This window comes from Ahaetulla prasina, chromosome 12, assembly GCF_028640845.1.
Source record: "Ahaetulla prasina isolate Xishuangbanna chromosome 12, ASM2864084v1, whole genome shotgun sequence".
In the NCBI taxonomy this organism is placed as follows: Eukaryota; Metazoa; Chordata; class Lepidosauria; order Squamata; family Colubridae; genus Ahaetulla; species Ahaetulla prasina.
The window spans coordinates 21,190,530-21,205,204 of record NC_080550.1 but is presented as its reverse complement, the minus strand read 5'-3'; the positions used below and the strand labels follow the sequence as shown (position 1 = coordinate 21,205,204).

The 14,675-nt window shown below is 35.5% G+C and overlaps 1 protein-coding gene across 1 annotated transcript; it reads right to left on the bottom strand.

The window, feature by feature from the left end:
• Positions 1–275: 275 nt before the first annotated feature.
• Positions 276–14,641, bottom strand: CENPN (centromere protein N). Its single transcript, XM_058155060.1, has 11 exons — positions 14,443–14,641; positions 10,462–10,642; positions 9,697–9,742; positions 8,843–8,899; positions 7,098–7,177; positions 6,380–6,556; positions 6,080–6,181; positions 5,206–5,263; positions 4,493–4,605; positions 2,207–2,327; positions 276–1,498 (listed from the first exon to the last, which is right to left on the bottom strand). The coding sequence occupies exons 1-11, from the start codon at positions 14,493–14,495 to the stop codon at positions 1,374–1,376; spliced, it is 1,113 nt and encodes a 370-aa protein (XP_058011043.1). The 5' UTR covers positions 14,496–14,641; the 3' UTR covers positions 276–1,373.
• Between the last annotated feature and the right edge of the window lie 34 nt (positions 14,642–14,675).

Below are 14,675 nucleotides of genomic sequence, written 5' to 3'. Positions count from 1 at the left end.
AGAGAATAACAAAAAACCCAGTAGTTTATTTGACTAATTGTTCAGATGTTGCATAATTGGTTAAAAATTATACGTAATTTAGGCTTCAATTAAATTCAAATAGGGGCTTGCAGAATATAATAAACCATGGACTAATTAGATTTAGTGTAAATGTCTGCCAACTACAGATTAAATTATGGTTAAGGTGAAGTGCTTATAAAACTGATAAGGGGCTAATAAGCCACACTTATTATCAAGCAGCAGAATAAACTTGGAATACAGTAACAGCAATACAGTGAGATTTTATAAATAGTTTATTTTTTACAAGTATGAGAATCAAAAACCTCTTAAAATAGCTACCTGCATTGTCAGAAAGAACCCTGACATTTGTTAACAGTGTTCTGAAGTATCTGGCTAATATATATTCCTTTTGTCATGGACATCTAAGTACGTATAAAGCCATACTATTAAAATATATACATGATTCGCTAAAATATTCAGTTTAAAATTCAACTTAGTATAATTGAACATTTATCGTCAATGTTTTTAGAGAGTGCATTCTGTCTTCACAGCAATTTCTCCAAAACAAGCAATTACAATAACTGGATTATATACACCAGATTAACATTTAATTTTTAGACAATACTGATTGAGCATTTTTAACATCTGCACTGGTGTATAAATAAGCCTACTAAAATAACCCAAATACTTTTAAAACATGTGAGCCTGTATATTGATGTTGGCCATGGAAAAGGGCCAGTGTCTTTCCCTTAATGTCAAACAGAATACAATTTACTCATCTTTCAAAATAGTATGAAAAGTAAATTTTATGTTCAACAGATCAGAGTGGAATGAAGAATTAGTGAAAGATGGATGAAAAGATTCTTCCTCCTCCTTTGCTTATGGATCTCCTACGGATATTATTTTGTAAGAGGCTGACTTCAGCAGAGAATGCTGTAATCCTGACTATCAGTTAAATTTAACAACTTTGTTATCTATCCTTGTCTGAAAATTACATGCCGTCATTAGAATTTTATAAATAAGTCTATAGGCTTATTTATCTCACATGCATCAGTTAACTAAAATATTTAAAATCAAATTGTCATTTTCAGTGGTGCTTTTATTAATTACATGGTAAGAATATACAAAACTTCACTGATAATTATTTACAAAATCTCACAAAGTTAATACCGTGAATTGTTCAATTTCTAAAACCTTTTTTTGTATGGTTTGCTTCAGAAGAATGTGGCATGCATATGAAGAGTTACTGGTTGTAATACAGGGAGTGTCTCATCCTTTTAAGTTATAAAGTTTATTTTCTGCAAGCCATACAGTAATATTAAAGACGCAGGAAGCTTGACAGAGAGGAGTCCATATTTGTCTCTGTTTGTTCTTTAATTTAGTTGAAAGGTATTATTGGTTTGTGAAAGATCATCTTTTTTCTCTCTGATTTTAAAGTAATTTCTGGCTTTTCGAGTGATGCAGGTGAGTAGTGGTGAAAGCGGAGCGTCTGCTATCCCTAGTATAAAAAAAACATAATAAAAATCAATATATGATCACTTACAGTTGTGTGGGTAAACCTGGAAGTTCAGGAATTTGATGTCTTTTAATAGCACTGCATTAATCCATATATAACAGCATGTCACAACGGCTTGGGATCAAAATCTGTTTCAGGCAAGGGTTGGCAAGGGTTGGCAACGTGACATTTTCAACTACCATGCTCATGATTTTTTTAAAATGATTTTTATGTCCAAAACTATGCTTGACGTCTTGCCTAAAAGCTGTTTAAGTCTTGGGAGATTTTGGCAAGATGCAAAATCAAAATGGGAAAACTCAGGTACTATATCCATCCTGAATTAAAATACAATTCTGTATGCATTAAAGCTGCTCATTTACATGAGAAATTTAAAAGAGGCTACTATAGTGAGCAGCCTAAGAGGGACTTTTCCGTTATTAATTCATATTAGAATGAACCAACTACTACAGAATTCAAATATCTGTATTTGAATATAGTAGTTTATTTCATCAGATGCTTAATTAGGATGAGCCCAACCACTCTGACATTAGTTTTTAAAATAGTTTAAATTGGTTGGCAAGGAAGGAACTCAAAAGAGTAGTTTGCATCATTATGGAAAGACCTATGAATCACTAATTTTATAGCAATTTTATTCTGTAAAAATATTATATAATAGTGGCTTTTAGGTTTTACCATAATTGCAATACTTACCAGAAGGCCCTAGAGACTTAAGGGCTTCTAGAAGATGAGGACTAGAAAACTTGATCATACATCTAAATGGCTCATCAGTATTCAGGATGCTTCTTTCTTCACTTTTAAACACTGTTTCAAGCTGTAATAACAACAAACAAAATCCAGAAACTGTAAATAGATCAGTGTGGTATGACTGTTAAGGTTCTGGCCTAAACCAGGGAGATTCACATTCAAATCCTCTTCTAGCCATTAAAAGTCATTGGATGACTTTGGACTGGCCCCATTCTAAGCCCAAACTAATTCATATGGTTGCTGTCATGGAGATAAAATGCAGGAAAATCCCTACAGATTTAAGAGATACATATAACTAACAAACAAAACAATACAATACAATAAATCACATTTAGGCCACAAATCCCTAAATTTACTTCCCTTCATCTTGTCCCAATATGGAAGAGAGCCCAATGTATTAGGTTATCCCAATTTAATCCCCACAGCAATTGTGTGAGTTAGGATGAGCTTTAAAAAAATGACCCCAAAATTACTTGTGATTTCTATGACAGAATGGGAACATGAACCTTAACCTTCCTGACCTGACTCAAATATCTTAGCTGCTTCATTATAAAGACATTTTAAAAAGTATCGGTAGTATTCTTACATAACTCTACTCAACATTCCCAAAAATTGCAATGTTTTTTTCTCTTCAAAACAATCATTGCAAAATTAATTTGATTAACAAAAGCTCCTTGGCATCTATTCAGATTTCATTTTCATATGCTGTAACTATTTTATTCAAGAATAATTTATTATTACAATATTAAATACAACTGTAAGAAATATGCACATGAAAAACCAAAGGGGGCCCTCTTGTGGAAAAAATACCTAGTTCTAATACACAACCCAAAACAAGCAGAACTTTGATTTAAATACACTAATTTATTCAGCATTGTTATTGATTTTATTAAAAGTCCTAAACTTGGGAAGATAGACATATATGTAGCAATTCACACTGGCAGCATATAGATTAGTGTTTCTCAACCTTGGTGGCTGGGGAATTCTGGGAATTGAAGTCCATACATCTTAAAGCTACTGAGGTTGAGAAACACTGGGTGTAGATTCCAGTCCATAATCTTCAATGAAGACGCTTTCACCTTGCAGTGTATTGATTCAGCATGACAGTCTCTTTTTTAAAGGTAAAGGTTCCCCTCGCACATACGTGCTAGTCGTTGCCGACTCTAGGGGGTGGTGCTCGTCTCCGTTTCAAAGCCGAAGAGCCAGCGCTGTCCGAAGACGTCTCCGTGGTCATGTGGCCGGCATGACTCAATGCTGAAGGCGCACGGAACACTGTTACCTTCCACCAAAGGTGGTCCCTATTTTTTCTACTTGCATTTTTACGTGCTTTCGAAACTGCTAGGTTGGCAGAAGCTGGGACAAGTAATGGGAGCTCAGCACGTTACGTGGCACTAGGGATTCAAACCACTGAACTGCCAACCTCCTGATCGACAAGCTCAGCGTCTTAGCCACTGAGTCCCTTTCTTTCCTATCAATATGCTAATAATACCCAACAACGTATCTTTTTCCTTGGCTGAGAAGGAGATGCAATGGTGATCCCATCCTGGTTATTGGAGGCAGTTGGAGCCTAAATAGTGTGAAATAGCTACTCAATCCTACTAACACAATGTGCTCAGTAGCTGAATGAATTCAGGGATAAACCCTTACAATTTGAGGGGATTGCCGCTTCTGTTTGAACAGCAAGTGGAGGTTGTGGCCATGAAGGCCTTTGTATAATCAGCTGTTATGTGCCAACCATGTACATTGGACTGATTGGTTATAGTTGTATTACCTGAGTTTTGTTTTACTCTTTTGACATTAACACTGTAAGTGGCTCAGAGCCTCTGGAAATCAATTTAATTAATAGAAAATTAGAACAATCATGGAATCTCCAGGATATAAGTAAAGAGGCCAAAAGAAACATTGCCAATGTCTATGTAAAGTTTTTTTTTTTATTTGAATTTATATCCCGCCCTTCTCCGAAGACTCAGGGCGACTTACATTGTGTTAGGCAATAGTCTCATTCTATTTGTATATTTATATACAAAGTCAACTTATTGCCCCCCCAACAATCTGGGTCCTCATTTTACCTACCTTATAAAGGATGGAAGGCTGAGTCAACCTTGGGCCTGGTGGGACTGGAGCCTGCAGTAATTGTAATTGCAGGCAGCTGTATGTTAATAACAGGCTGCAATAGCCTGGTGAGCCACTTCCCAGCCCCTTGTAGAAATTGTAAATAAAGTAGAAATTAACCTTGTATTGTGCGTGTTCTAACTTTGGTTGAGGACCATCGCCAAAAGTTTCCTGATTAACTTTTTGAATTCTCTCCCTTTCATGTTTATCTTCAAGAATTATCCTTGGATCAACTGGAAAAAAAATGTTAAAAACACATCAATGTTCTGAAAACATGCTTAGCACAAACTGCAATATTGTTCTACGTTCCATTTGCTCCCAATTGCCAAAATGTTAAGAAATCAGCCCATGGGATAACTGAACCACCCTCTGTTAGACATCCTAAGGCACATGCTCAGTGGGGCCGAGGGAACTTCCTTTTTTAATATATATATATAATTTTTTATTCATAAACATTTTGAATAGTGTATTATCAGAGTATATCATTTACAAAAGAAAAACAAAGAAAAGGCACTAAAAAGTATTAACACATATTGGTAACAGTAATAATATAACAGTGTAATCTAGCTAAACCTCTTTATATTGGCTTACTTATAATTCTGTTAAATATGTTGACATATTTATGGTTATAAACCATCTTTATCTTTAATTCATACATAACAATCTTCCTTCCTCTAATTTCTACCTCTTATCTCTAACCACTCATAAAATCTGTTCCATAGATTTTGGGATATACTTCCATAGGGATGGCTGTGCACTGAGCATGGTCCATCAACCTCTAATTTAAAGTAATCATTTTGATTTAAAACAAATTAACAAGTTAGCTTAAATACCATTTTCCAGGGCACTGTTTTTTTCTTGCAGAGGTCGAGGGAGATGTGTCTGAAAGTTCTAAAAAAGAAATAAGGGACAAATAATACCAAAATGTTAAGTTAGTACATTTTCTTGCATGAGTGATGTTTAGAAATATTAAGAAAACTGTGTAGCAACTTCCTTTTAAAAAAAGGAAACATTAGTGCAGAAATACTGTACTGTAAGTTTATCCATTAATCTCTGTATCTCATGACCAAATACGGAATTTCAAAATGTGCAAGACCCGTAGAGTGCCCTCACACTCATTGGTTTTGTACCTGCAAATCCATTTTTTTCTTAGTACCCAATCTTATTCCACTGATACATATAATTCTGAATTTAGAAAAATGTTTATGCATTTAGCTGAATACCCATAGAAGCTACTAAGAACTTTTTAACTAGCAGAAAAAAAGGGCAGAAGTGGAGAAGGTAGAAACAAGGAAGCACACATGGCTCTGTATTGCATATACATGTTGGAATTCCCTCTTCAAGAATAGTATGTGAAGCGTACATAGGTTGTGGTGCTAGCTAAAACTAAAATGTAATGTTTGTCAATTGCTAAATTAAGAATAATAGTAGTATAAACATTTAATGTATTGTTATGCTACTGATTTGAGTGTTTAAGGGTTTTTCAAAAAGCAAAAGGTGAAACATTAGTTCTATCCACAGGGTTACATTTACCTTGTTGAGAGACTATCTGGCTTTGTAGGATTATAATGTGGTCTTTGAAGAAGTCACATTCACCACATTGGGACTTTTAGAAACAGGCCTAAAACAAAACAAAACAAAACAAAACAAAACAAAACAAAACAAAACACAACCCCGACTTCAGCTTAGAAAAGAGAAGTAGCTCACCTGGGAAAATCTTTTAAACAAAATAACTTTAAGAGAGTCTAAGGAATGGCTTCGAAGACCCATTTCATGGATGTCTTTGTAACTGGTAGCAGCCAACAGAGCCTTCAAATAAAAATGGAGGCAATCTTTAATTGAAACGGAAATGTATTGTTCTTCCCATCTGCCCATTTTACAGTTATGATATTTAAGTATGTATACATTATACATTAGTTGAGAAAACCAAAATATCAATTGAACCTTGTTAAAAAAATGACCTTGAAAGAAAATCAAGATAAATAATTAAATGCAGAATATAATTACCTGAAAAAGCAAAGTGTTATTTCTCTTAACCCTAGAATTGGTTATAAAGACATAAGGGGTTTGTGAATGGTAAACTACGTAGGTTGGCTTGTATTGATTAGGCCTTGTATACTGAGTTCCCCATGCGATTCGAATCCACGCTGCATTGTCTTCATATTCTTTAAAGCTAATAGTTGCCTGATGTAAAAAGAAAGGGAAAAATTACAGTGGCTTGTTTAAACCATAGTAAAATATTGCAAAAATAAATAAGACAAAACTGTTTCTCACATATGCATCACAGACAAAACAAACACAACAGCCTACCTTACACAGAACACAAAGGCATAGTGGCTTTGCTTTTAGTTTAAGATAATATATGCACTCCTGTTTATAGCTAATGCAACTGTTTAAGAAGTGCTAAGGCAATGTATCCAGCACAGATATCGGGAACAGTAAAATTATTTTTAAAATATCAGTTCTATTAGGTCACATACAGAATGATATATGCTATATTTCATAGGTGATTAGCTTCTGAATGTTATGATCAAGTTCATTTTAGTTTGTCAACCTATTCCTTACATTGCAGAAATAGCCAATTCAGAAGATAAGGATCACTTCAAAATAAAAATGAAGGTATTTTCCCTTTAATATCAAGTTCTTTTACATTTAAACGATTTAGATTAGATTAAGTACAATTTTTTTAATTTAGAGAGTAAATATTTTCATGGATTAGTCTTACATTTTTCAAAACAGATAGCAGAGTGCATTTAAATTTCTTTTGGAAAGTTGTCCAGTTAAAAATGACTGCATCTTCATCATCTGCAAATAATAAAAGATATTAAAATGGGTATCATTTAACACATATATTTTATACAAAATAAGGTAAAGGGTTACTTTTACACTGAAGGCTGCAATTTTTCATTATTTTTAACAATGATAAAGGCAATTCAAGACCATTCATGTTTATAGAAACCAACTTTCACCAACCTGATGATTTCTAGATGTTTTTAGACTACTGCATATTTCTGAGGAGCCTCCAAAACTGTCAGTACATCAGGAGGTTGCAAAGCAGACGACTGCTGATGTATGACATAACTCAATCTTTGAAGTATCACACAACAGCTAATGTTGCTTTAGAACAAACAGGCTGCCACAGCTGAAACTGCATGGGATAAGGCAACTGCAGGGCAAGCTTTTTATTCTTTGGCCAGAAAACTAAATACAAGTCTGTAGGCAGTTTTATTAATAGGGGAAAAAAAACCTGATTTAAAGTGGAGTATTTTTATCTCACTTTATGTTTTGGCAAATGCATTGGTTTTTGTGCTATGCATTTTCTTTCAGTTTAATATCACAATAATATTTATTTCTTTATTTGATTTATATTCCCTTACTTCCCAGAAGATAAAAGTTTTGGAAAACAAAAATATCCATTGTAATTTCACAACAGGGGTGAAATGCTCCCGGAAATCCGGTTGTGATCGTGACTGGTAGTTCGGCGATCCGGTAGTGATGGCGGAGCAAGGCTCCGCCCACCTGCCCAGGTATCATTACTTTCTGGTTTTTTAACCAGGAAGTAATGTGTTCTTTTACCTTCTGCGCATGCGCAGGTTTTGCGCATGCACAGGTCTGCGTGCACATGTGACATGCACGCACATTTCCAGACCAGTAAGGAAGGTAAGTAGATTTCACCCCTGCTTCAGAAGCCTGTCAAGTAGGCTGGATTGAGAATACAGATAATCTCAATTTACAACCATTCATTTAGTGACTGTTCAAAGTTACAATGGCATTGAAAAAAGTGACCTAGGACCGTTTTTCACACTTACAACCATTGCAGCACCCCCATGGTCCCATGATCAAAATTCAGATGCATGGCAACTGGCTCGTATTTCTGATAGTTGCAGTGCCCAGGGTCATGTGATCACTTTTTGCGACCTTTTGACAAGCAAAGTGAACGAGGAAGTCAGATTCACCTAACAACCACATTACTAACGTAACAACTGTAGTGATTCACTTAACAACTGTGGCAACAAAAGTAGTAAAATGTGGCAAAACTCACTTCTTCTCTATTAGCAACTGAAATTTTGGGCTGAATTATGATTGTAAATCAAGGACTATGTGTATGTGACTGGTTGAAGAAGAAATTGAAATTTGTCCTCCTAATTCTAAACCTTAACCGCTAGACTACATTGGTTCTCAGGAGCAGTAGAAATACTAAAAGGAAAGTATTCAAGTAAATGAAGGATATTCACTCCATTTTTATCATTTAACTCATTTAATATCAATTTAACTGAAAATTAATACAGAAGGTTGATGAATCAAACTTACAAATGAAAATGTGGTTATTTCAGTTAAGAAAAAACTTTTGTTCTAACTGTAAAGGTTCCAAAATAACATGATGGAAAGTTCTACTATATTAATTTAAAACGTAAGACATTTCAATATAGTCAATTAGTTTTAGAATAAAGGTAAGTTGTGGGTACTTACCTTCTCTACTCATTTGGTAAACAATCCAGGTGTTTTTGTCTTGATAGGTGTAGTTGTCTAAAAAAACAACAACAACTCACAAACTGAGTGTCTATTAATTTAATAATATAGTAACTTAATAAAAACTCCATGAATATTGTGACAAAGCCCTTCCTCTATAAAATGAATTTCAGGAATATCAGTATTATTATTTTTACATTTAACTAATTTTCACATTAATTTGAGTTAATCTCTATTTTTTAGTCATTGTCTTTCAAGATATAAACAGTCCATGCTTTCTTATAAATAAGTTTTGGTAATATCCAACAGAAGACTAAAATAGTATTAGAGATGGTGCAATTTTTTGAAAACGTTAACAAGCTGTAAATCAAAATCAAATCCAAGGGAATTATCTCCTCAGTTAGCTAAAAATCCAGATTTAGACTATGAACTATATAAAATGCAGGTATCAAATCCACTGTAATCCTGACTATTATTATATGGGAATAGACAAACCTCAATGAATAATAAACGATGTAATTAAAACAATTCCTCTTATCTATTAAGAATTTGGATTTTAAATTGCAATAACAATTTGTTTTGGGATTGTTTATTTGATAAATTTAATTACCAACAATGGGTTGGAGGAGTCTATTCCATCTTCTGCCAAAATGTTTACTTTAACAATGGAATATTGTGCAGTGAAACAAGAATAATTTTCTATTCTTAAAAAAGTGAAACTCCTTTTAAATTGTATCACAGAAGGATACATATCAATTCCATCAAATGAAGTTAGTTTATAATATAATTGATTTAGACCAAAGAAAAAAAAGACTGTTTACTCTTCCTCTCTTTAAATAAAAGACTCTACTTACAAATTAAGTCTAGCTCTGCTGCATCACTGATAGTTGCCTGGTTCTCCTTTAACACAAAAAGTAACTTATGAACAATATTACAATTGTATGTAATACAATATTATTGAGAGTGGAACAATATTGAGCATTATAAGGCATTAAACTGGTTAACTATATAATAAAGGAATGTCACTGAACTTGTCACAATCTAATGAATTTTTGAGTGAAATGAATCAGAATTGTATTAGACATTATGTGAATGACACTGAAATAAAGTATGCTTACAACCTATGTTGCAAATAATGGAATCCATTCATTGCAATTACTCCTTAAAAATGAGGTTCCATTTTACATATCGTACTTTGTGGACTTCAAAAGTTTGTAAGATACTGTATCACTACCTGTCTACTTCAAGAAAGTTGTTTTCATTCACTCAGTTTAGAATTTAGTTTATTATTTTTATGGAAAATAATTTATACAAAAAACTCACCAATAATAAACGTGTTTAACTTTTAAAAATTCTTAGCCACCCTGCTCAACACAATAAAGTATAAGCTAAATAACTTAGGTTGACTTTGCAGAAATATTAGGCAAAAATGAGGTTAACAATAATATTGTTCAGTGTCTCTTATGAACATCTTATTAAGAGCAGTTATAAACATATGCAATTCTGTGTTTTCCAAAATTCATCTTTATCACAATAAAAAGGGAAGCTTTGTTATAAGAATATATATTTATATATATTTTCAAAGAGATGACATAAAAGCATTTGTACTTTGCTCTTACCTCACAAAGTTCAACAACTGCTTCAGATACTTTTTCCTTGAAATGATGAATTTTTAAAGATTGAAGTTGAGTCTCGGACAGAAACCCCCATGAAGCCAGCATTTTTGATGTTTCTGAACGTGGTATTCGCAGCACAGTTCTTCTAATATATTCAGCTACTGTTTCATCCATGATAAAGACCCTCCCAAAAAATAAGATAGGAATTTTGTTCAGAGAACAAACACTCTAGTTTTATATACTGTGGACAATGAATAGTGGACAATGAAAATAGAAATAAAGGGTTCTTAACAAAGTCTTGTGCTGTATAATAAGGACTTTGGACAGCTCATCCTAAAATAATCTACAAGACAATTTAAAGACATATGTATTAAAAGCAAGAGCAGTGAACACTAATAAAGGACATCTATACTGTTATAAATGTTACAGCAAAGTATGTACATTTCTACTTAAACTACAGAATGCAATTATGGAATGAGTAATTCTAAGATACTGATAGACAGTAAATTTTACTGGTTTAATAAAGTGAGCACAACCAATTTCAGTTTTGGGATTAATTTTTTACAAAGTATATTCCTTTTAAGGTTTGGAAAAGGAATTGCAGCATTTTTCTGCTTCAGAAAATAGCACATTAATACTTTACAGGTAGTCCTCGACTTACAGCAGTTCATTTAGTGACCATCTGAAATTACAATGGCACTGAAAAAAAGTGACTTATGACCATTTTTCACACTTATGACCATTGCAGCATCCCAGTGGTTAGTGATTTACATCTGACTGCTTGACAACTGACTCACGTTTATGATGGCTGCAGGTCATGTGATCACTTTTTGCGACCTTCTGACAAGCAAAGTCAATAGGGAAACCAGATTCACTTAACAACCGTGTTACTAATTTAACAACTTCAGTGATTCACTTAACAAATGTGGCAAGAAAAGTTGTAAAGTGGGGCAAAACTCACTTAACAAGTTTCTTACTTAGCAACATAAATTTTGGGCTCAGCAGTGGTCCTGAGTTGTGGGCTACCTGTATTACCAGGATGTAATACCCTGCAGAAGTTAAAGTGCTTTTAGAATTATTCATCTATTGATAAAGTATAAAGGTAAAGGTTCCCCTCGCACATGTGCTAGTCGTTCCTGACACTAGGTGGTGGTGCACATCTCCGTTTCAAAGCCGAAGAGCCAGCCTGTCCGAAGACGTCTCTGTGGTCATGTGGTCGACATGACTAAACGCCAAAGGCGCATGGAACGCTGTTACCTTCCCAAACAAAGGTGGTCCCTATTTTTCTACTTGCATTTTTTATGTGCTTTTGGCAGAAGCTGGGACAAGTAACGGGAGCTCACCACTAAGGATTCGAACCGCTGAACTGCCGACCTTTCGATCAACAAGCTCAGCATCTTAGCACTGAGCCACCACGCCCCTTATTGATAAAGTATACCCATATCCTTATTATTAACATGATTTTCCTTTAAGAAACTCAAGGGCTAGCTACTCTTTCAATTTATTTTCAAAACCCCGTAGAGCAGCTGTGCAAAGAGGCACTTTGGAAGACCAGATACTAAGTACATAGGCGAAAATATGGCATGTGCATCCTATCCAAATGTTGAGTTTTTAGCATATCCAACTGGTTGATCCTTGCATAGAATGCTGGTTTTACCAAGTAGATTGATAGATCCTAAGAGGTCTGTAAGGGCCGTGCATAAGAGCACCAACATGCCCACCGTTCCTATCCTAATGTTCCCTTTGATTGTATACAATTTCATATAGTTATTACATACTTATGGTTATATATATGCTTATATATCGTATAGTTATTTCATGCTTATGCTTATATATAATGTTGTGACAACTAAAATAAAAAAATAAATAAAATAAAAAATCTTTACAGCAGGGGTCTCCAACCTTGGCAACTTTAAGACTTGTGGACTTCAACTCCCAGAGTTCCTCAGCCAGCTTTGCTTTGCTGGCTGAGGAACTCTGGGAGTTGAAGTCCACAATTCTTAAAGTTGACAAGGTTGGAGACCCCTGCTTTACAGAAATGGCTGGTTCATTTTATTACGAAAAAGCAAAAAATTGTGATGTGACGTTAATGCCTTATTTTACTGCAACAGAGAGAGTCGGAAGTCAACGTTTCTGTTTCTTTTTTTTCTTCCTTACCCTTCCTCACTTCTTTTCCACACTGCTTTTCTATTTAATTTTACATAACATAATAACAGAGTTGGAAGGGGCCTTGGAGGTCTTCTAGTCCAACCCTCTGCCCAGGCAGGAAGCCCTACACCATTTTAGACAAATGGTAATCCACCATCTTCTTAAAAACTTCCGGTGTTGGAGCATCCACAAATTCTGCAGGCAAGCTGTTCCACTTATTGATTGTTCTAACTGTCAGGAAATTTCTCCTTAGTTCTAAGTTGCTTCTTTTGTATTTTATAATACTTTATAATTCAGTAAAAAACGTGCCTACCGTTCCTGTTCTATAGTTTCCTTTCATTATATCCAATTAATATAGTTATTACATACTTATACTTATATATATATGCTTATATATTATATAGTTACTTTCATGCTTATGCTTATATATACTGTTGTGACAATATATATATATTGTCCTGAAAACCTCAGAAAACACACACACACACACACACACACACACACACACACACACACACACACACATATATATATATATATCTGCATGCACTCTCACACCACCACCCAGCACAGATCAACTCCGTAGCCAAGACACTCATCTCTAGAACAAAATGCTTAGCTGACGAACAACACCTAAAAACCGAACTACACACTCTCACAAACGTACTAACATCCAATGGATTCCAGAGAAATAAAATTACCAAACTAATCCAAAAAGAACCCCCCACTAAAACCCAAGACAGAGAGCAAGAAAATGGCACAGCCCTCCTCCCATATATAAAAGGCACCACAGACAGAATCAGCAAGATCCTCCACAAACATAACATCAAGACAGCATTCTGCACAAACCAAAAAATATCCACCATCCTAAGAAACCCCAAAGACAAATTTGAGTTAGAAAATCAAGGAGTATATGAAATCCCATGCACCGCCTGCCCCACCACATACATTGGACAAACCAACAGAAGAATAAGTGCACGATTGAAGAACACAAGAACTCATTCAAAAAGAGGAACCAACTTCTTCCCTGGTCCAACACTTTAAAGTCACAGGACACGATATTGACTTTAAAAAGACCAGAACTATCGCCAAAACTGAACACTTTAACAACAGAATAATCAGTGAAGCCATCGAGATAGAAAACGCCCACACAGCATGAACAAACGAGATGATACCTCCGCCTACCAGCCATTTGGAAACCTGCCCTTATTGACAAACGTGTCCCTAACACGAGGAATGACAAAATAGCTGGTTCATTTTATTACGAAAAAGCAAAAAATTGTGATGTGATGTTAATGCCTTATTTTACTGCAACAGAGAGAGTCGGAAGTCAACGTTTCTGTTTTTTTTCTTCCTTACCCTTCCTCACTTCTCTTCCATACTTCCATATATATATATATATATATATATATATATACACAGAGACCTCCCTCAAACAAATCTACATAGAATCAAAGGCTCCTGATAAGCCCTATTCCTGGCTACTTGAAAACAATAAGGCCATTTTCTTAGCAAAAATGTACACATTATTCCCTGTCAAAGACTGGGATTTCCTGGTGATCTTCCATCCAGGCAAAGAACCTTCTGAGCCGGGATGAGGCCCCCTGCATTTCCACGTCTGTCTCCCTCGTAAAAAGAGACGAACCGCCATCGCCGCTTCATTCTCAGTCGCGGCTCAGGCCGGCCTCTCTCACAACAGCAGCGGTCGACCTCGCAGGGTCGTCGTGAGAAGAACCTCACCCCCACCCGCAATGTACACGGGAAAAAAAAAGACTTCAGCCATTTCGGAATAGGCGGTAGCCCTCCCTCACATTGCTACTCTCCCGCCCAACTCACTTCGACGGGGGATCCTGCCCGCCGCTGTTCCGCAGCCGCCTCTTCGGCGCCATTTTTGACGCCCCCTTCTTTCTCCTCAGGACATTTACCGCCCGAACGTCCGTTCGAATCACCCAATCGTCGCCTCCAGACTGAAAGGTCCCTCCCTTTCAAATTGGCCAATCGGCTGCCTAGGCCACGCCCAATCAGCCAATCACAACGCGACTCCTCCCCAAGCCGGCGACCTTCCGTGT

Coding starts and splice junctions, on each gene's coding strand:
- CENPN (XM_058155060.1), bottom strand. CDS start 14,495: ATGGCGCCGAAGAGGCGGCTGCGGAACAGCGGCGGGCAGGATCCCCCG. Junction 9,743..10,461: donor CAGTTGTTGAACTTTGTGAG/GTAAGAGCAAAG, acceptor TTTGTGTTAAAG/GAGAACCAGGCAACTATCAG. Junction 8,900..9,696: donor AGCAGAGCTAGACTTAATTT/GTAAGTAGAGTC, acceptor TTGTTTTTTTAG/ACAACTACACCTATCAAGAC.